Below are 22,873 nucleotides of genomic sequence, written 5' to 3' on the forward strand. Positions count from 1 at the left end.
CGTAAATAGTGCGTCGCCGGATGTAGCAGAAGAGTAGGGAAAATTCTGCACTGCCCTCTACTGTACAAAACGAACAACGACAACACCAGCTGATAAAATGGCTCAAACAAGAAACAGTACGTGATCAAAAATGTGTATCACTATGTGATTTTTCTTTGTGGGGTTGTAATAAACCATCCTCCAACACAAATGACATCACTCTGTGACTGTACCGTGCATGCCTTCAGAAAGTATTCACACCCCTTGACTTTTTGGGCATTTTGTTGTGTTAAAACGTGGGATTAAAATGGATTTAATTGTATTTTTTTTGCCAACGATCGACACAAAATACTACTCTTAGTTGAAGAAACATTTTAACATTAGTAAAATATATATATCTTGATTAGATAAGTATTCAACCCCCTGAGTCAATACATGTGAGAATCACCTTTGGCAGTGATTACAGCTATCTCTAAGAGCTTTCCACACTTGGATTGTGCAAAATTGGCCCATTATTGTTATTCAAGCTCTATCAAATTGGTTGGTGATCATTGCTAGACAACCACTTTCAGGTCTTGCCATACATTTTCAAGCAGATTTAAGTCAAAACTGTAACTCTACCACTCAGGAACTTCTTAGTAAGCAACTCCAGTGTAGATTTTGCCTTGTGTTTTAGGTCATTGTCCTGCTGAAAGATGAAATCATCTCCCAGTGTGGTGGAAAGCAGACTGAACCAGGTTTTCCTGTAGGATTTTGCCTGTGCTCGGCTCCATTCCATTTATTTTTTATCCTGAAAAACTCCCCAGTCCTTAACGATTACAAGCATAACCATAACATAATGCAGCCACCACTATGCTTGGAAATATGAAGAGTGGTACTCAGTAATGTGTTGTATTGGATTTGCTCCAAACATAACACTTTGTATTCAGGACAAAAGGTTAATTGCTTTGCCACATTTTTTGCAGTATTACTTTAGTGTGTTTTTGCAAAGAGGATGCAAATATTCTGAACAAGCTTCCTTCAATTCATTCTGTCAATTTGGTTAGTATTGTGGAGTAACTACAATGTTGTTGAACCATCCTCAGTTTTTTCCTATCACAGCCATTAAACTCCGTACCTGTTTTAAAGTCACCATTGGCCTCATGGTGAAATCCCTGAGCGGGTTCCTTCCTCTCCAGCACCTGAGTTAGGAAGGATGCCTGTATCTTTAAAGTACCTAAGTGTATTGATACACCATCCAAAGTGTATTTAATAACTTCATCATGCTCAAAGGGATATTCAATTTAAAAAAATGTACCCATCTACCAATAAGTGCCCTTCTTTGTGAGGCATCCGAAAACCTCCCCGGTCTTTGTGGTCGAATCTGTGTTTGAAATTCACTGCTCGTTTGAGGGGCCTTATAGATAATTGTATGTGTGGGGTAGAGATGAGGGAGTCATTCAAAAATCATGTTAAACACTCTTATTGTACATAGAGTGAGTCCATGCAACTTATTATGTGACTTGTTAAGCAAATATTTACTCCTGAACTTATTCAGGCTTACCATAACAAAGTGGTTGAATACTTGCTGACTCAAGACATTTCAGCTTTTCATTTTTAACCAATTTTAAGTTCAGGCTGTAACGTAACAAAATGTGGAAAAAGTCAAGGGGTGTGAATACTTTCTAATGGCACAATTTACTGAATAAAAATGTATATTTTGTTTTCCTTATTGTAAGATATCTACATTTTGCGAAAGGAGAATGTTAATAATAAAAACAACAGACACACCCAAAGGGTGTTGTACAGAACATACAAACGTCGTCATATGGGTGTTTTTTTTTGTATGTGGTTTGTACTGTATCTATTTTCAGTCCATAACAGACATACTGTATGTACGTATGGCCTAGGCAAGAGTCATACGTCAGACATTTTTTTTAGGACAGACAAGGGTGTGGCTAACATAAGAAATATGATATTTATGTAAGTACTTCCACGTAAAACCAGAAAAGTTTGTTTGATGACCTTTTGTTCATATGTGGATCCAAAAAAGTCAGCTCTGCCATTCACCTCTTTCTCACCTGTCTTAGAAAATGCTTAAGTGCTTCTTCAGTCTGAGCTGGACAGCTGATCGTGAACCTTTATTTGGACATATTCTCATTGACATTGTCTGTCACCCACTCTGAGTGTGGGATGTTTGCTGTGATCTACTCCGGGCAGCAAAATTCCAAAACTTCCTGTGGAATTGATACTATTGTCAGAAACAGTGAGCCTCAGGTGAGTTTGTGCTGTAGTGATTGGCTTCCATTTCTTTGTAGTTACTCTTGACTTTAGTAGACTACAGCTGATAGGAACATACTGTTTTACAGAGCAAATATAATATGTTAAGAAAACTGTTTAGATTTATGAGAATAAAACTGATACAGAATTATCCAATGGGTCTACTATATTCTCTGATAGTGTTTTAGGTTGTGTGCTGATAAGAAATGGTTGACATGAACTTGCATAATTGAAAAAAAACCTATAGGGCTAGCAAATGGCGTTTATGAAGAGGCCAAAGAGTTAAAGAAGTTCATGTAGCTAAGTGTAGGGCAATAAAATAAACAGTAGATGGCAGTAGTGTACTATCTTTCAGTTGTTAGTTTTTTGAGGTCGACTGATGTGACGCATGCTCTGTACAGTGGATGTAAACATTGGAGCTGCCCTTTTGTTGGCACGAGCGGGCTGTAGATTTGTGTAGGCTACACGTATTCGGCTCGATGGGCTGGACGGTGGAGCTGTTGCCTGGTGGTGGAATCAGCTAGCGGCAGCTAACAAGCAAACTAAAACTCGGCATTAAATAAAATCTGAAACCGGGCTGTTGAACTCCTTACAGTTCAATTGCGCAAGACTGTGCAGTTGTACTTTTGTCCATGGAAAGTTCATATTGATATCTGAGGGTTGAAAAGGCTTCCAGGCAAGGTAAGCACGGTTCAGTTTTTTTTTTTTTGAGAGCAAGGAGATGTTGCTAGCTAACGTTAATAGTTGTCAAGCTACTTTTCCTCTCCAGCCGGATAGGTTTCATGTTAGCTAGCTAGCTACAGTGTTTGGAAATAGTCTGGAGTTAATCATGCGTCTGGCACTGTATTTCAGTTTAGCTTTTTATGTCACTAAATAACGTTAGTTTGCTAACTTGCTGGCTAATCATGTAAACTGCATTAGCTAACTGGTTAGCTACCTAGCTTGCTAACTAACTAGCAACTTCCATAGCTAATAAGCTGTTTGTTCATCGATGATATGCACAAGTGTTTGCTATGAATTCATAATTCATCGCTAGTTAGCTAAACTGCATGCAAACTATTTCCTGTAGCCAGCCAAGGAACTTCAGAAAGTAACGGTTACATATGTGGACAGCAAACAAAACTCACACCTCATCAGATACTTCAAACAACCCCCGTTAAACACTTCAGTTACTGTAGCTAGTTACATTTTTAGTCACACAATGGTTGAAGGAGAACCGTTTTTTGCTTATTGTTTTACAGTTACTTTAAAGATAGCTGATATAGTTTTAAGTTAATCTGTTTCAAGTCCACCACCAGTCAGTTTCCAGGTGAGTTCTTCAAATGAACAGTACCTGGCTGACTATCCAGCTGATCTGATCCGCTTACTTACAGCTGCGCTAGGGTCGGAGGAGCCCAATATTGGACGAAAGGAGCCTAACATTGCTCCTTAGTCCAAGGACATTGCATGTTCTGTTTAAAGGGCGAATTGGCTCTGGAAGCTATAACAGCCAAATACTCCATCTAAACGTGAATTGATTCTGAATTGCAGTACTGTTCTATAAACATAAATCCCTCTACTTTCGTATTACATCTAAATAATTTCACAAATGCAAAATACACACTTGCGGAAAACAATGTTCTAAAATGTGCACAGCAAATGCAAGTGGTTTCATGGACAGATTCAAATAGCTGTTAGATATTTAGAAAGAGGGGAGATCTAATGATGCAACAACTATCATGTGTTGTTAATATGAGTAGGATAATGCCTTTGGCTACTAGACAATGAAAGAAAGTTGAAAGAACCAATAGAAGAAAGCATATGAGGAAGTCTATAAAATAATTGCCTCCCATGTTTCTATGGTGGGATTTTGGCTATAGGCTACTTTGAAGCAAGGTAAGACATGCCTCATATGTAGTAAATTGTCCAGATTTCAATCAATCAAGGAACAGGAAAGCCATTTGTTTTGGAAACTCCATCTCATGTGCTACAGAAACACCGCTAACCAAACAACAGTGCTAGGTGCCTGGGTACATTAATTAAAGGGTAACTACACAAAAACAAAATTTCTTAGATTTTTCCAGACCTCAAAAGTGGTCTCCTGGTGGGTTTTAAGTGTTATGGACATAGAACATCACATTTTGTTATTGTTCTATTAGTTTGACTTTGAGAGCAAAAACATTTAAAAAGGGGGTGAGATCTGGAACCTGTGAATTACTGAGTTGACGGCTTCATTTATCTGTTTCAATAGTAGACCTACTATTAGCCTACTTGCACAGTACAGCTTGTGTACAGTATTGCTTCCATCCCAACCTGGGATCGAACCAGGGACCCTCTGAACACATCCACAACTGACGCGGTCTTTGTAGAACTAGTGAAACATCTACTTCAATGTCTCAGAGCGAGTGACGTCACCAATTGAAATGCTACTAGTGCACACTGCTAACTAGTTAACCATTTCACATCGGTTGTCCTGATTGTGTGAAAGATCAATATGGGATTTATCATTTCAGGTCAGAGTGTATGTTACTGTTTGTCATCTTTCTCACAAGGCGCCTTTCTTATTTATATTTTTTATTAATTGATTGTGGTAAGTTCATTTATATTTTTTTGAGATGTGAATATCAAGTATGTCTACTTCACCATCCACCCATTTTATTGGTAAACTACAAGGTAGTGTTAACATTGTCTTTTTAATGATCCAATACGTAATATGGAACACTTGTCATAATTAGGTTTTAGTCCAGGTAGGCTAGAAAAGTGATCAAGATCTTCAATGAGACTGTACAGGTTTCCAGATTTTGGACTTAAGAAAAAACTACAGTCATCAGCATACATTGACACTTGTTTTTATCTTCCGGATTTCGAACCCCTTGATGTTCTTGTTGGATCTAATTTTAAAAGCTAGCATTTCAATGGCCATAATAAATAAATAAATAAGGAGACAATGGACAGCCTTGTTTTACTCCTCTTAAAAGCTCAATACTTTCTGAGAAGTAACCATTATTTATTATTTTACATCTGGGGTTGCTGTACATAACCTAAAGGCCCCTTTGCCGGGTGTGACATTTTTATATACACTGCTCAAAAAAATAAAGGGAACACTTAAACAACACATCCTAGATCTGAATGAAAGAAATGATCTTATTAAATACTTTTTTCTTTACATAGTTGAATGTGCTGACAACAAAATCACACAAATAATCAATGGAAATCCAATTTATCAACCCATGGAGGTCTGGATTTGGAGTCACACTCAAAATTAAAGTGGAAAACCACACTACAGGCTGATCCAACTTTGATGTAATGTCCTTAAAACAAGTCAAAATGAGGCTCAGTAGTGTGTGTGGCCTCCACGTGCCTGTATGACCTCCCTACAATGCCTGGGCATGCTCCTGATGAGGTGGCGGATGGTCTCCTGAGAGATCTCCTCCCAGACCTGGACTAAAGCATCCGCCAACTCTTGGACAGTCTGTGGTGCAACGTGGCGTTGGTGGATGGAGCGAGACATGATGTCACAGATGTGCTCAATTGGATTCAGGTCTGGGGAACGGGCGGGCCAGTCAATAGCATCAATGCCTTCCTCTTGCAGGAACTGCTGACACACTCCAGCCACATGAGGTCTAGCATTGTCTTGCATTAGGAGGAACCCAGGGCCAACCGCACCAGCATATGGTCTCACAAGGGGTCTGAGGATCTCATCTCGGTACCTAATGGCAGTCAGGCTACCTCTGGCGAGCACATGGAGGGCTGTGCGGCCCCCCCAAAGAAATGCCACCCCACACCATGACTGACCCACCGCCAAACCGGTCATGCTGGAGGATGTTGCAGGCAGCAGAACGTTCTCCACAGCGTCTCCAGACTCTGTCACGTGCTCAGTGTGAACCTGCTTTCATCTGTGAAGAGCACAGGGCGCCAGTGGCGAATTTGCCAATCTTGGTGTTCTCTGGCCAATGCCAAACGTCCTGCACGGTGTTGGGCTGTAAGCACAACCCCCACCTGTGGACGTCGGGCCCTCATACCACCCTCATGGAGTCTGTTTCTGACTGTTTGAGCAGACACATGCACATTTGTGGCCTGCTGGGGGTCATTTTGCAGGGCTCTGGCAGTGCTCCTCCTTGCACAAAGGCGGAGGTAGCGGTCCTGCTGCTGGGTTGTTGCCCTCCTACGGCCTCCTCCACGTCTCCTAATGTACTGGCCTGTTTCCTGGTAGCGCCTCCATACTCTGGACACTACGCTGACAGACACAGCAAACCTTCTTGCCACAGCTCGCATTGATGTGCCATCCTGGATGAGCTGCACTACCTGAGTCACTTGTGTGGGTTGTAGACTCCGTCTCATGCTACCACTAGAGTGAAAGCACCGCCAGCATTCAAAAGTGACCAAAACATCAGCCAGGAAGCATAGGAACTGAGAAGTGGTCTGTGGTCACCACCTGCTGAACCACTCCTTTATTGGGGGTGTCTTGCTTATTGCCTATAATTTCCACCTGTTGTCTATTCCATTTGCACAACAGCATGTGACATTTATTGTCAATCAGTGTTGCTTCCTAAGTGGACAGTTTGATTTCACAGAAGTGTGATTGACTTGGAGTTACATTGTGTTGTTTAAGTGTTCCCTTTATTTTTTTGAGCAGTATATTTTGTGTCATCTATGGCTATAGGCAGCAGCCTCTAATATGTTAGTGATGGCTGTTTAACCTCTTACGACACCAATCGCATAGGGGGCAGTATTGTCACTTTCGGATGAAATACGTGCCCATATTAAACTACCTCCTACTCAAACTCAGAAGCTAGGATATGCATATTATTACTAGATTTGGATAGAAAACACTGAAGTTTCTAAAACTGTTTGAATGATGTCTGTGAGTATAACAAAACTCATGGCAGGCAAAAACCTGAGAAAAATCATACCAGGAAGTGGAAATCTGATGCGTGGAATCTTTCCAAGTCATTTCCTATCTAACACACAGTGACTACGGATTCATTTAGCACTTCCTAAGGCTTCCACTAGATGTCAACAGTCTTTAGAACCTTGTTTCAGCTTTTTGCAGTGAACAGAGAGTGAACAAGAAGGCTGGGAAGTTGTTGACTCAGGGAAGGACATCAGTTCATTGGCACGCATTCACGTGAGGAGGTAGCTGTGTTCCATAACGTTTTTCTTGACATTGGAATCGTCCGGTTGGAATATTATTGAAGTTTGACGTTAAAAAGGCCCTAAAGATTGATGCTTTACAACGTTTGACATGTTTGAACGAACGTAAATATAACTTTTTTTGACTTTTCGCGGTGACATTTTCCGTGCGCTTCCTACATTTGGAGTAGCTAACTGAACGCGCAAACAACAAGGAGCTATTTGGACATAAATTATGGACTTTATTGAACAATACAACATTTATTGTGGACCTGGGATTCCTGGAAGTGCCTTCTGATGAAGATCATCAAAGGTAAGTGAATATTTCTAATGCTATTTATGATTTTAGATGACTCCAAAATGGCAGGTATCTGTATTGCCTAGTGTATTTTTCTGAGCGCAGTACACAGATTATTGCAAAGTGTGCTTTCCCTGTGAAGCTTTTTTAAAATCTGTCACAGCAGTTGCATAAAGGAGATGTCCATCTATAATTCTTTGAATAACAGTTTTAATATTTTATCAACGTTTATGATGAGTATTTTTGTAAATTGTTGTGCACATTCACCGGCAGTATTGGAGGCAGAATATTTTCTGAACGTCACGCGCCAATGTAAAATGCTGTTTTTGGATATAAATATGAACTTTATCGAACAAAAAATGCATGTATTGTGTAACGTGATGTCCTAGGAGTGTCATCTGATGAAGATCGTCAAAGGTTAGTGCTTCATTTAGCTGTGTTTTGGGTTTTTGTGATGCATCTAGTTGCTTGGAAAATGGCTGTGTGGTTATTTTTGTCTATGTACTCTCCTAACATGATCTAATGTTTTGCTTTCGCTGTAAAGCCTTTTTGAAATCGGACAACGTGGTTCGATTCAGGAGAAGTGTATCTTTAAAATGGTGTAAAATAGTCGTATGTTTGAGAAATTGAAATTATTAGATTTGTGGTTTTGAATTTGGCGCTCTGATTTTTCACTGGCTATTGTCAAACTCAATCCCCGTATGAAGTTAGCAGTCTGATGGCCTTGAGATGGAAGCTGTTTTTCAGTCTCTCGGTCCCAGCTCTGATGCACCTGTACTGACTTTGCCTTCTGGATGATAGCGGGGTGAACAGGCAGTGGCTCGGGTGGTTGATGTCCTTTGATCTTTTTGGCCTTAGTGTGACATCGGGAGCTGTAGGTGTCCTGGAGGGCGAGTAGTTTGCCCCCGGTAATGCAATGGGCGGACCGCACCACCCTCTGGAGAGCCTTGTGGTTGCGTGCTGAGCAGTTGCCCTACCACGCGATGATACAGCCTGACAGGATGCTTTAAATTGTGCATCTGTAAAAATTTGTGAGGGTTTTAGGTGACAAGCCACATTTCTTTGGTCTCCTGAGGTTGAAGAGGCTCTGTTGCGCCTTCTTCACCGTGCTGTCTGTGTGGGTGGGCCATTTTGGGGCCCCAGTGTTGAGGATCAGCGGAGTGGAGGGGATGTTTCATACCTGGGGGCCCAGTTGCACAGGGTGGGGATCAGACCCAGGGCCTCGAGCTTAATGATGAGCTTGGAGGGTACTATGGTGTTGAATGCTGAGCTATAGTCACTAAACAGCATTCTTACGTAAGAATTCCTCTTGTCCAGATGGGATAGGGCAGTGTGATGGCGATTGCATTGTCTGTGGACCTATTGGGGCGGTAAGAAAATTGAAGTGGGTCTAGGGTCTAAGCACTTCACGATTACAGCAGTGAGTGCTACAGGGCGATAACTTAATGACTAAGTTACCTTTGCCTTCTTGGGTACAGGAACAATGGTGGCCATCTTGAAGCATGTGGGGACAGCAGACTGGGATAGGGAGATAATTGGCATGGCCGATTTAATTTGGGCCGATTTTCAAGTTGGGCTGATTTAAAGTTTTCATAACAATCGGTAATCGGCATTTTTGGAAGCCGATTACATTGCACTCCACGAGGAGACTGCATGGTAGGCTGACCACCTTTTACGCGAGTGCAGCAAGGATCCAAGGTAAGTTGCTAGCTAGCATTAAACTTATCTCATAAAAAACAATCAATCTTCACATAATCACTAGTTAACCACACATAGTTGATGATATTACTAGTTTAACTAGCTTGTCCTGCGTTGCAATCAATGCGTTGCCTGTTCATTTATCATCGAATCACAGCCTACTTCGCCAAACGGGTGAGGATTTAACAAGCGCATTCGCGAAAAAAGCACTGTCGTTGCACCAATGTACCTATCCATAAACATCAATGCCCTTCTTAAAATCAATACACAAGGATATTTTTTTAATCCTGCATATTTCGAAATTCATGTTAGCAGGCAATATTAACTAGGGAAATCACTTCTCTTGCGTTCTGTGCAAGCAGAGTCAGGGTATATGCAGCAGTTTGGGCCGCCTGGCTCGTTGCGAACTGTGTGAAGACCATTTTTTTTCATAAAGACCGTCATTAATTTGCCAGAATTTTACATAATTATGACATAACATTGAAGGTTGTGCAATGTAACAGCAATATTTAGACTTATGGATGCCACCCGTTCGATAAAATATGGAACGGTTCTGTATTTCACTGAAAGAATAAACTTTTTGTTTTCGAAATGATAGTTTCCGGATTTGACCATATTAATGACCTAAGGCTCGTATTTCTGTGTTTATTATAATTAAGTCTGTGATTTGATATTTGATAGAGCAGTGGTAGGCAGCCCCAGGCTCGTAAGCATTCATTCAAACAGCACTTTCCTGCATTTGCCAGCAGCTCTTCGCAATGCTTGAAGCACAGCGCTATTTATGACTTCAAGCCTATCAACTCCCGAGATTATGCTGGCAATACTAAAGTGCCTATAAGAACATCCAGAAGTCAAAGGTATATGAAATACAAATGGTATAGAGAGAGAGTCCTATAATAACTACAACCTAAAACTTCTTACCTGGGAATATTGAACCACCAGCTTTCATGTGTTCTGAGCAAGGAACTTAAATGTTAGCTTTTTTTACATGGCACATGTTTCGTTATTTATTTGAGACTAAGTAGATTTTTATTTATGTATTATATGAAGTTAAAATAAGTTTTAATTCAGTATTGTTGTAATTGTCATTATTACAAATATATATGTAAAAATCGGCCAATTTAATCGGTATATGCTTTTTTTGGTTTTCCAATAATTGGTTACGGCGTTGAAAAATCATAATCTGTCGACCTCTGGTCTGGACCGGCAGCCTTGCAAGGGTTAACATGTTTCAATGTTTTACTCACGTCGGCCTCAGAGGAGAGTCCACAGCCCTTGGTAGCGGGCCGTGTCGGTGGCACTGTGTTATCTGTGTGTTTAGCCTGTCCGGAAGCAAGACGTTGGTCTCGGCGATGTTGCTGGTTTTCCTTTTGTAGTCTGTGATTGTATGTGGCGGGGACTACAGACGTCTCGTGTCTGAGCCGTTGAATTGCGACTCCACTTTTATCTCTATACTGAAGTATAGAGTTGATATTGTGAGATCTCAATGATTCTGAGTTGGGTCTTGTCTTATCTAGCCCAACGTTGTTACATTTCCTTAATCCACCACAATTGTCTCAATGTGTCAAACCTACAGATATCCACTGGATGAGGTGGCCAAATATCCTGTTCTCTTGTGAGTACTAAGAACTGTTAGTTCTTAGAATAGAGGTTAAGGAGAGACTTGTTTGAAACGGACATACCTCGTTCCGAACATGCAAGTTTCAGAGTACAGAGGGTGGGGGCAAGAACAAAAGACCCGTGTTGGATTAGGCACAGAGTTAGGTGAAAACAGCAATTTACACAACCAGAGTACAGGATTGTACATACCTACCATTTAAAGTAATGCTAATATACATTTTTCGCCCCCACACGCCAGCTCCGCTGTGTCTTAATATACACAAGAATGCTGTCCGACCCTAGTGCAACTGTAAGCAAGCGGGTCAGATCTGCTGGCTATTGGCTGAGAGAGAAGAGTAGCTAACGTTTGTCGCCTCTACTGTACAACCATCCAGTTCTTTGTGTACAGTGAGAAATAACAGTCATGTAGGTAGGGCCAGCCGAGGGCATAGATTTTCCGTTCTCCTCCTCTTAGCGTGTTTACTTTTCATTGAAAGTAAGCACACCAAGGACTTTTCATCATAGGAGGAAATCCCTGCTGAAATGTTTCCATAAACCCCACCATTTCCATCTGATCCTTGGAAGTAATCATCATCTAGCTGCACTCTCAATGTGCAGGAATCCTCCTCAACCCGAACCCAGCTCTATGGCTACGTCCCAAATAGCACCCTATTCCCGATATTATGGTGCACGATTTTTGACCAGAGCCTTATTCAACTTGATCCACTTAACTGCTGATCCAGGTGTGCAGTCATCTGTTCTATGCTGGCTGTTGGCTAGTAATCCTGTAGCTAGCTGACACTCACGTTTCTCTTTCTCTTCCTGCACCATGAACAACTTCAGACTAAAAATGGCTGCCTATTATCTTAGACCTAGCCTAGTTGATTAAACTCGGAAACTACTGCCTTAGCACTGGACTCCTCATAGGCACACCTGTTTTAGACATTTGTGCTTTGTAATTGAGTCACATGCTGGTCTGCTCTGCCGTATCACAGTCCTGGCCAGACATTCCTGCCATGTAACCTCTTGGTGTTTTCTTGGATCGTTTGTTGGCTAGGAGGAGTAGTGTGGGAGTGTGACTTCAGATCTTAATCACACCACTGAGAGAGACTGGGCTTGTGGAGGACTGGCTTGTCTGTACTTGCCCTCTGTCAGAGACTTTGGTTGTTTTTATGACAGAACGCTTCCCCTTCATAATTGTCTAACCATATAGAGTAGACTACCGGTATGGCAGGCTCCACGTGAATCCTATGGAGTGATTTAGCAGAGCAACATTCCACCAACTACCCATTCAGATTCTGTGGTGTTTTCATTTGCTTAAGAACATCATGGTGTGTGGATGTTTGTTGTCATAAAACCAGTTGAGTCGCCACCATTGATAATGTATTCAGTGCTGTGTGTATTTGAATGCGTTTCTTGAAAGTTGTAAGGAGGAGCCCCCTTCCATGGTGTCAACATGGGAATACTGTTGTAGGCCACATGTAAATTTTCTAGCGTAGGTTTTCCATTTGAGTCCCAGCTAACCGTATAACGCTTATTGCATTGTACATTGAGGAAAGATGCTCAAGGAGGCCATTGATAATGCTGAATGTACACTGCACCAATCTGAGATGCCTTCTCTGTGTGAACTGAAAAGCCTTTATTCTCACGCCTGACAGACTGTGTGCCCTTTCTGGCAGCCCTCCTTTCCCATAGTCTCTCAGACAACAGCAAATGGAATGTATGTTCTTGTTCTCTGAAGGTGGCCCACATTAACATTCTGTTTTCTAATCTCCCTGCAGTGCCATGCTGCGATTGAGTTCTTATCGTGTGGAGAGAATGTTTATGTTTATGTTTATGTGCAGGTGCAATATAAATAATATTCCAGTTCTGTTGCTGATGCAATTCTATTTCTCTCATTTACTTTTCTCCCTCAGAAGTGACAGCAATGGATTAAAAGCTTTGATTTTCCTCATGCCTACATACCGAAAGAAAGTTTCCATAATTCACAGGATGTAACAAATTAGGAAAATAGTCTAATTGATAGCTGGATTTGGCTTATCCTAGTTGAGTTAGTAGTGCTACAATTCCCGAGGTTTGTCTTTTCAGCTGCACTGCACTGAGATGCATTGCTCTTGACTGCTGCTGGCCTTGGTGAGTTTCAGTTTGCTGATCTCACTGGCGACGTTGTTTTGCTAAGAAGCCCTTTTATTCAGACGTGCCTTTCATTAGCCATGCAGAATGCTTCTCTCGCTGCATCCAAAATGGCACCCTATTCCCTATATAGTGCAATACTATTGACCCGTGCCCCATGGGCCCTGGTCAAAAGTAGTGCACTATATAGGGAATAGGGTGCCATTTGGGATGCAGCCCCACCATTCATTCACCGCTCTGTTCCTTGGCTTAACAAAAGAGGGAATGATTATAGACTACACCCAACCAGGATTTATGTAGGGGGGACCCAGACTGGGCATAGGCCTAGCTGCTGAGAAGAATGTCAGTATGGGTAGCCTACCACCTGTGCACGAGTAGAAACCCTTTCATCAGGTTTTTAACCACATAGGCTTAAGGCGTCAGCATGCTTCAGTTCGGCTGGCACCAAACGGAACGAGTGTGCTCGCATACTCCCTTAAAAGACCTTCGCTTGAAAAACGATAAAAAATACGCAATTGTAGTTTTTGAGTAGTCCTTTTTGAGACGCCATAGCCAGTATACACTTCCTCAAAATAGTCATAATTAATCTAAGATGACTCTTGAAATCGATCGTTAATTTTTAGGTTTTTGCCGGAGAGATCTTAGTCGGGCAATTTTACATCTAAGAAGTTTGGTGCAGTATTTTTCAATTAAAATAAAAAATGTTGTCTCATTGAATGATGACAAAGACTTTATTGAAGAATCCCTACTGTTGACCAATCACCGACGAAAGGGCGTGGACTTCGGCTCCTTCACCGAAGTCCGAAACGAACAAAAACGTCACAATGTATGGACTAACTGTTTCGGCTGGGAGGCATGCAGACGCCTTTACTCCTGGAGTAAGTGCTATGCCTGAGTGAGTTGCCTGTCTGAGCCTGCTAGAAGAATAAGCCTACTCCTCTTTTTGTGACAGGTCTATAGATTTTAGACAGTAAATCGTACATAATCTCAGTGGACCATTTGTTCCTAGTATTAAAGCACTGTATGCGAGATCATGTTCTAATTGTGTTCCCCTCCGCTGTTATGTCCCAGTGCACAGACGCACCTCCACAACAGTCAGAATGTTTTTGATTTAGGTGCTCAGCGGAGAGACATAAGGGTGAGGCTCTCACTGTACCGTACTACAATATGTGTTTGTTCACTTGGCACAAACGATCTGAAGCATTAAACCCTGGATCAGGCTACTCTCTCTCTCATCTTCCTTCCCTTTCTATGTCAATCCCAGAGTAATCTTTTCTCCTACCGGTTAGTTCTGCCTGGCATAACACATTGGGGATGTGCTGAGGGAGCTTCTCTTACACCCTTGCATCCTCCTCTTGGCTCCCAGAGGGAGGCTGCCTCCCAAATGGCACTCTATTCCCTACATAGTGCACTCTTTTGACCATGGCCCCATTGGCTTCTGGTCAAAAGCAGTGCACTAATTGTGTAGGGAATAGGGTGCCATTTTGGACAGTGTTAGAAGAGCCTGGCTTGGTTCAAATAAAATGTTATTTGTCACATGTTTTGTAAAGAACAGGTGTAGACTAACAGTGAAATGCATACTTACGGGTCCTTCCCAACAATGCGGAGGAAAGAGGAAACAAATAGAAATAAAGAATAACACAAGGAATAAATGCACAGAGTAATGATAACTTGGCTATATACACGGGTCACCAGTACCAAGTCAATGTGCAGGGGTACGAGGTAATTGAGGTAGATATGTCCATATAGGTAGGGATAAAGTGACTAGGAAACAAAATAGATAATAATCAGTAACATCAGCGAATGTCAGTGTTTTCCAACCCTGGTCCTCGAGTACCCCCAACAGTACACGTTTTTATTGTAACCCTGGACAAGCACACCTGATTCAACTTGTCAACTAATCATGCCCTCACTGAGTTGAATAAGGTGTGTTGTGAAGGGCTACAACAAAACTGTGTACTGTTGGGGGTACTCGAGAACCAGAGTTGGGCAACACTGGCATATGTGATGAGTCAAGATTTAGTGCAAAAAGGGTCAATGCGGATAGTCCGGGTAGCTAGTGGTTAGCTAATTAGCAGTCTTATGGCTTGGGGGTAGAAGCTGTTCAGGGTCCTGTTGGTTCCAGACTTGGTGCATCAGTACTGCTTGCCGTGCAGTATCAGAGAGAACAGTCTATAACTTTGGTGGCTGGAGCCTGAGACAATTTTTAGGACTTTCTCTGACACCGCCAGGTATAGAGGTCCTGGATGGCAGGGAGCTCGGCCCCAGTGACGTACTGGGCCATACGCCGTTGCTATACCAAGCAGTAATGCAGTCAGTCAAGATCCTATCAATGGTGGAGCTGTAGAACTTTTTTGAGGATCTGAGGGCCTAAATCTCAGCCTCCTGAGTGGAAAGAGGTGTTGTCGCTACCAATATAGTGCTGGAGGGAATGGCGTCCGTTTGACCAATTGTGCTATGTTATGTATTTTAGTTTGCGCTGATCTTAATTTTTTTTTTGTACATAATGTTTCCGCCATCGTTTCCTATGACTGAAAAGAGCTTCCCGACCTCAGAACAGCTATCATTAACCCTGATTTGCACGAGGACTTCTACTTCAATGGGTCGGAAGCAAAAGACATTGAGTATCCCGGACCATCCCCAAATTCCCGACACTTAGAGGAGGCGCTATAAAAGTCGGCGTAAGGGATACCTGACGAGACTACGTCGAAGAGTGGATAAACCGCCGCTACCCTCCGTTCTATTGGCGAACGTGCAATCACTGGAGCATAAACTGGATGAGCTCCGTTTGTGACTATCCTTTCAGTGTGATGTGAAGAACTGTAATATCCAATGTTTCTTAATCGTGACTGAACAAGGACATGGTAAATATAAATCTAGCTGGTTTTTCTGTACATCGGCAGGACAGAACGGTGGCTTCTGGGAAGCTCAGGGGTGTGTGCCTCTGTGCACCAGCTGTTAACAAAATCTGTAATATTACGGAAGTCTGGAGGTTCTGCTTAGGGCTGCCCATATTACCGCCACACCGGCAGTCATGAGTCATGACTGCAGTGAAATTCCATATGACCGTTGAGTCACGGTAATCTCTTGTTATGTACTCTGAACATAGAGTGGATTTGGAAAGTATTCAGACCCCTTGACCTTATTTACATAGGTATTCAGCACCTTTGCTATGAGACTCAATTGAGCTCAGTTGCATCCTGTTTCCATTGGTCATCCTTGAGATGTTTCTACAACTTGATTGGAGTCCACCTGTGGTAAATTCAATTGCATGGCACACAGCTGTCTATATAAGGTCCCACAGTTGACAGTGCATGACAAAACAAAAACCAAGCCATGAGGTTGAAGGAATTGTCCATAGCTCTCCGAGACAGAATTGTGCCAAGGCACATATCTGGGGAAGGGTACCCCAAGAACAGTGGCCTCATCATTCTTAAATGGAAAAAGTTTGGAACCACCAAGACTCTTCTTAGAGCTGGCCGCCCGGCCAAACTGAGCAAGGGCCTTGGTCAGGGAGGTGACCAAGAACCCGATGGTCACTCTGACAGAGCTCCAGAGTTCCTCTGTGGACATGGGAGAACCTTCCAGAAGGACAACCATCTCTGCAGCACTCCACCAATTAGGCCTTTATGGTAGAGTGGCCAGACGGAAGCCACTCCTCAGTAAAAGGCACATAACAGCCCGCTTGGAGTTTGCCAAAAGGCACTTAAAGGACGCTCAGACCATGAGAAATAAGATTCTCTGGTTTGATGAAACCACGATTGAACTCTTTGGCCTGAATGCCAAGTGTCACGTCTGGAGGAAACCTGGCACCATCCCTACGGTGAAGCATGGTGGTGGCAGCATCATGCTGTGGGGATGTTTTTCAGCGGCAGGGACTGGGAGACTAGTCAGGATTGAGGGGAAAGATGAATGGAGCAAAGTACAGAGAGATCCTTGATGAAAACCTGCTCCAGAGCTCTCAGGACCTCAGACTGGGGAAAAGGTTCACCTTCCAACAGGACAACAACCCTGAGCACACAGCCAAGACTATGCAGGAGTGGCTTCGGGACAAGTCTCTGAATGTCCTTGAGTGGCCCAGCCAGAGTCCGGACTTGAACCCGATCGAACATCTCTGGAGAGACCTGAAAATAGCTGTGCAGCGATGCTCCCCGTCTAACCTGACAGAGCTTGAGAGAATCTGCAGAGAAGAATGGGAGAAACTCCCCAAATACAGGTGTGATACCCTCGAGGCTGTAGTCACTGCCAAAGGTGCTTCCACAAAGTACTGAGTAAAGGGTCTGAATACTTACGAAACCAGTCAAGTTTGGACACACCTACTCATTCCAGTGTTTTTTTTAATATTTTTTTTTAACTATTTTCTACATTGTAGAGTAATAGTGAAGACATCCGAAACTATGAAATAATACCTATGGAATCATGTAGTAACCAAAAAAGTGTTAAACAAATGAAAGTATATTTTATATTTGAGATTCTTCTAAGTAGCATGATGTTGCATGATGACAGCTTTGCACACTCTTGGCTTGGCATTCTTTCAACCAGCTACCGGTCTTGTTTGGGGCAGAGCTCATTTAAAATAAAATAAAATGTATGCTAGTGGTTGTATTAATTTGGGATCTATCGCGTCCCACAACTGTCCCAGACCATGTTTGGAATATTTATTTATTGCACAAACTTTTGTACTATAGGGGATGGTAGATTGACAGGCTAGTGCTTTTGCTGTTCGTTAGGCCTAATTATGTTGTTGGCTGACAAAGTAAATGTGGACAGTCCTTCCATTATCTTCAATATGCACCTGGGAATTGGATAAGGATGCGCGCAGTTGCGTCCCCGATGTGTTGGTCTTCACTTGTAGCCTGTGAGAAAGACCCAATCACGTGACGGCGAGCCATGTGAGTGAGAGGTGCTTCGGAGCACTCGGGGAGAATGAAATGATCATTATTATATTCAGCCTTTGGCTATTATTTTAATGTGAAGAATAATACCCAAATATGCAAAGGAGGATATTGCATATTAATACCTTTTTGTGTACCTATTTAGGATACATCACCTAGAAGAGAACGACATTAATGTCCATAATTATGCATTTCTGTGAAGTATGTATCAGGGACCCATGATGATGAAATTCCGTTATCGTGATTCCGTTACCAGTTGTAAATCCACTTCACTTAGTGTAGTTCAATAACCAAAATATTAGTGATGCACCGATATGACATTTTTGGCCGATACCAATATCTGATATTTTCCCTGCCCAAAAAAATGATACCGATATTTAACATTTCATCTGCCTTTTAAGGATTCTAGTACAGTTAAATAGTTAACACATGAGTTAACACATGGACAGGGCGGCAGGTAGCCGAATCCCTGAGCTGACAAGGTAAAAATATGTAGTTCTGCCCCTGAACAAGGCCCTTAACCCACTGTTCCTAGGCCGTCATTGTAAACTTAACTGACTTGCCTAGTTAAAGGTTACACACACACCACTATGACCAAAAAGTTATTTTGTTGGCATTTACGCATGTACCCATTACCAGAAAAACATAATCAAACCTATTTCTTTCACTTACTTGCTGTTCGTTCTTCATTTGTTCAGTCGTTTCATTCTCAACCAGGATTTCTATGGAATGCCGTTTGGGTCTTTGCGTGTCAAAAAAAGAATTATGTATGTATGTATGTATGTATGTATGTATGTATGTATGTATGTATGTATATCTCACTCACTCACTCTCAAATAACACCATTTGACCAATCAGGACCTTAATATGACTGCACATCACATAATAATTTAATGCGTTTTTTACGTAGTTCTTACACATTGATTACACTATCACTCATATTTCATATGTCACAATGATTCATCGATACGTATGCTTTGACGCTGGTAAAGTTGTCAAAAAAAAGCTAGCAAGAACATGGATGCAAACAAAGTTCTTCCCCAAAAACATAGCAAAACGACATCTGTTTCAGTAGCTATAGTTAGCTAGGTACAATGTTCCCCCCCCCCCCCCAAAAAAAATTCTGCTGGGAGTTAGAATAGTGGAATTTAGAAATTTGGTTGTGCATAGGGCTGTTACGGTGACCGTATTGCCGCCACACCAGCGGTCACGAGTCATGAAGGGGCGGCAGCCTTACACGGAACCCAAACCGGCTGCGAGCGTGCGCCATCGTGCATAAATGTATTTTGTCCCCCTACACCAAACACGATCACGACATGTAGGTTAAAATATCAAAACAAACTCTGAACTAATTACATTAATTTGGGAACGGGTCGAAAAGCATGAAACATTTTATGGCAATTTAGCTAGTTAGCTTGCACTTGATAGCTAATTTGACCTATTTAGCTAGCTTGCTGTTGCTAGCTAATTTGTCCTGGGATATAAACATTGAGTTATTTTACCTGAAATGCAGAAGGTCCTCTACTCTGACAATTAATCCACACATAAAACAGTCAACCGAATCGTTTCTAGTCATCTCTCCTCCTTCCAGGCTTTTTCATCTTTGAACTTATATGGTGATTGGCATCTAAACTTTCATAGTATTACTACACCGACCGGCAACACAGTTCGTCTTTCAATCACCCACGTGGGTATAACCAATGAGGAGATGGCACGTGGGTACCTGCTTCTATAAACCAATGAGGAGATGGGAGAGGCAGGACTTGCAGCACGATCTGCGTCAGAAATAGAAAGGAGTTCTATTTTAGCCTTTGGCAACGCAGACGTGCACGAGCAGTGTGGGTGCAATAATTGAATAACATAGATTTCTACATATTTTTTTGCAACGCTCGCGCACGTGACGCAAGCGGTGTGGTCAGCCTATTACAATGTTTAAAAAAATCTAAACATATATATAGCCCAACGTTTGTAGAACTAAAGTTACATTAATAACTCTAAATTTAGCATATAGGAGTACCTATTTCTATGTTAACTGCTCTACACCCTCAAATTGTTTTAAGGAAAATATCCTTTCTATTTTATTCAACTTTGTTCAATTGTATTCTTCATACTATAAAATAATATAAAATAACCTAAACCTTGTCTGCAAAATAAACGAGTGTAGCCCACAGCCAAATGGCATAGCCAGATGAGGACCTGGCATAAGGACAACTCTGAGTATACTATTCTGTTCTTGTGAAATAGACTACATTTTATTCATATCATGTTTCTTTAGACCTGTCTAAAATAATGGATTTATTATGACGGTGTAGGCTATATTACATGGATTTATTCGACTTTTTTAAAATGTAGATGTTCCAAAGGTCTGCATCAGTGGCTTATAGGCTATGTGTGCAAGCCAGGAGATGGTAAATGTTTGTTAATTAACGGTCAACTACCGTGAGAATGGCAGTGATTTGCTTGACAATCACAGGCGGACAATTTCGTGGCTGCCACAGCCCTAGTTGTGCATCAGCAGTTTTTCCTCTTATGTCAGTCACTGGTAGTTAGTCAATTAGCCCATGTCAGCTAACATTTTTTACATTACTAAGTTAGTTTAGCAGCCAGTTATCTAAACTTGTTATCATGGTTGAATTACCTGCCGGGGAGCCCCCCCATTTGATTTTGTTAGTCAGTCACACTAAGATATCATATTAAAAACATTAAACATTTCTCTCTGCCTCGTGGCAAAATGTGCAGAATTGCAGCAATTTTTCTTTAAAATGTCTACACCCCATAGCCAAATGAGTACAATTGCACAAAATTAACTCTGACATAAAAAAATGTCTCTGCTGTCAAGAGGGGGGCCACAATTTTTTTTTGCTCACTGTGTGTGCGTGGGGGGGGGGGGGGGGGGGCATGGATGTGTGTACGGAGACCTGCAAGAGACCTGCAAGCAACTGCGGCCCCTCGTGAGTTCAGGTTTTTGGTGGCCTTCACTCCATCAAAGTAGCCCATCCCTAGACTTACTCATTTTAAAGCCACTTATCCCTTATAAATAAGGATAGGAATTGTCAGGGACCTCACCGTACGATGTTATCACAATACTTAGGTGCCAATATGATATCTATTGCGATTATTACGATTCTATATGTATTGCGATTCGATACTGTAATTTTATTGCATTTTGTTATTCCAAACATATTGCTCACTATATGTCTGTTGCAGAGAGATGAGAGAGCAAGCTGGAGAACAAGCTATAGAATGAAACTTAATGGCGTTCTAGCGCACGAACAGCCAGCTCGCGCTTTTTACAAATTGATACTTGGATTCAAAGTATTAGTATAATATTGTCCAAAAAAATAATAGCGTGTTTTGTAACTGTGCAAAAAAAAAAAATGTTTCTCTCCCCATCACTGCATACAAAACTATCTTGACCCATTAATTTCACACATACTTGTATTTTTGAACAAGAGTATTGAGTCTAGTTTCCTGCAAGTCCAGAAGGGAGATTTTTTGTATTTTTTTAGGCAGGTCAGGGATAGGGTGTAGCACTAAAAAGAGTGCTGGTCTTGTTTCCTGTTTTTCAGTGCAAGGCAGGATATAGGGCTTAGTACCGAGCTGGCGATACTGTACTGACTGGTCAGCTAAAATAACTATTTCTGTCTACTAGACTAGAGCCTGAGGGCTGTTTTAGACTAATTGTACAGTGGAGTTCACAGGCCTTTTAGCCAAGTCTAAAGTATCAGATGGCCAAGGCGAATGCCAGCCACATTGACTCATTCCATCCCACAGAGGTAGGCTACATGTCAGAGCAAAGTCTGGTGATAGACCTTGGTGTCAGGTGTGGGTCACAGCTAGCCCTGGCTTCCCGTTTTTAGACTGGAGAGGGAATCAACACCTGCCCAAAACTTTTGCAGACACAAACAGGAACTAGAATACACTGATAAATATCCGTCTTTTATTGACCTTGGAAATACCGCTGACACCTTACATACCATTAATTAATAGGCTCAGGGAGTTTCAACTAACATTCATCTCTGGGCCTAACATCCCATGACTAACTGGACCTAAGTCCTTGGATCATATAGGCCATTGACAAATGTGCTCCCACCATTCTATAGACAGCCCAAACAGCTGTTTATTATTAAAGTAATGTATAGTATTTCATTGACCCTGACCTAGTGTAGTGATGCAGTGACAGTCAGAGGAAGAATCTCAATTGCATACTCCTCAAGTCCTCCCCTCCACAAAACCCATTTGAGTAAGTCAGAGGTGAGGGACCTCCTGGCTTTCTCATCTGATTGGTTTTGAGAAGAGAGGAGAAAGGACTTGAGGAGTATGCAATTGAGATTCTCCCACATTATAGGGGTGCTATAGGCCTAAACCGGATGCTTGCACATGTCTGACAATGTCAGGATGCTGAAGCACTTAAAGACTATGCTGTTGTTTTAATTAATATACTAGCCCAATGACCTAGCGGATGAGAAGGAAATCAAATCCCCTCTGAGGCCCATTACAGTGGCTTGCGAAAGTATTCACCCCCTTGGCATTTTTTGTATTTTGTTGCCTTACAACCTGGAATTAAAATAGATTTTTGGGGGGTTTGTATCATTTGATTTACACAACATGCCTACCACTTTGAAGATGCAAAATATGTTTTATTGTGAAACAAACAAGAAATAAGACAAAAATGTAACTTAAGCGTGCATAACTATTCACCCTCCCAAAGTCAATACTTTCTAGAGCCACCTTTTGCAGCAATTACAGCTGCAAGATTCTTGGGGTATGTCTCTATAAGCTTGGCACATCTAGCCACTGGGATTTTTGCCCATTCTTCAAGGCAAAACTGCTCCAGCTCCTTCAAGTTGGATGGGTTCGGCTGGTGTACAGCAATCTTAAAGTCATACCACAGATTCTC

The 22,873-nt window shown here is 41.9% G+C and overlaps 1 protein-coding gene across 3 annotated transcripts in view; it reads left to right on the forward strand.

Moving 5' to 3' along the window:
• Window positions 1-1,970: 1,970 nt before the first annotated feature.
• Window positions 1,971-22,873, forward strand: part of LOC115192334 (ecotropic viral integration site 5 protein homolog) — a 100,245-nt gene continuing 79,342 nt past the window's right edge. For 2 of the 3 annotated variants that reach the window (XM_029750706.1, XM_029750708.1), the window contains exon 1: window positions 1,971-2,235. In XM_029750706.1, coding sequence (XP_029606566.1) covers window positions 2,152-2,235 — 84 coding nt within the window. In that variant the 5' untranslated portion in view covers window positions 1,971-2,151. Of the gene's footprint in view, window positions 2,236-2,660; window positions 2,920-22,873 lie in introns of those variants that run through there. The other variant, XM_029750707.1, reaches the window with a different exon arrangement.

The sequence above is a fragment of the Salmo trutta genome, chromosome 4, assembly GCF_901001165.1.
Source record: "Salmo trutta chromosome 4, fSalTru1.1, whole genome shotgun sequence".
Taxonomy (NCBI): domain Eukaryota; kingdom Metazoa; phylum Chordata; class Actinopteri; order Salmoniformes; family Salmonidae; genus Salmo; species Salmo trutta.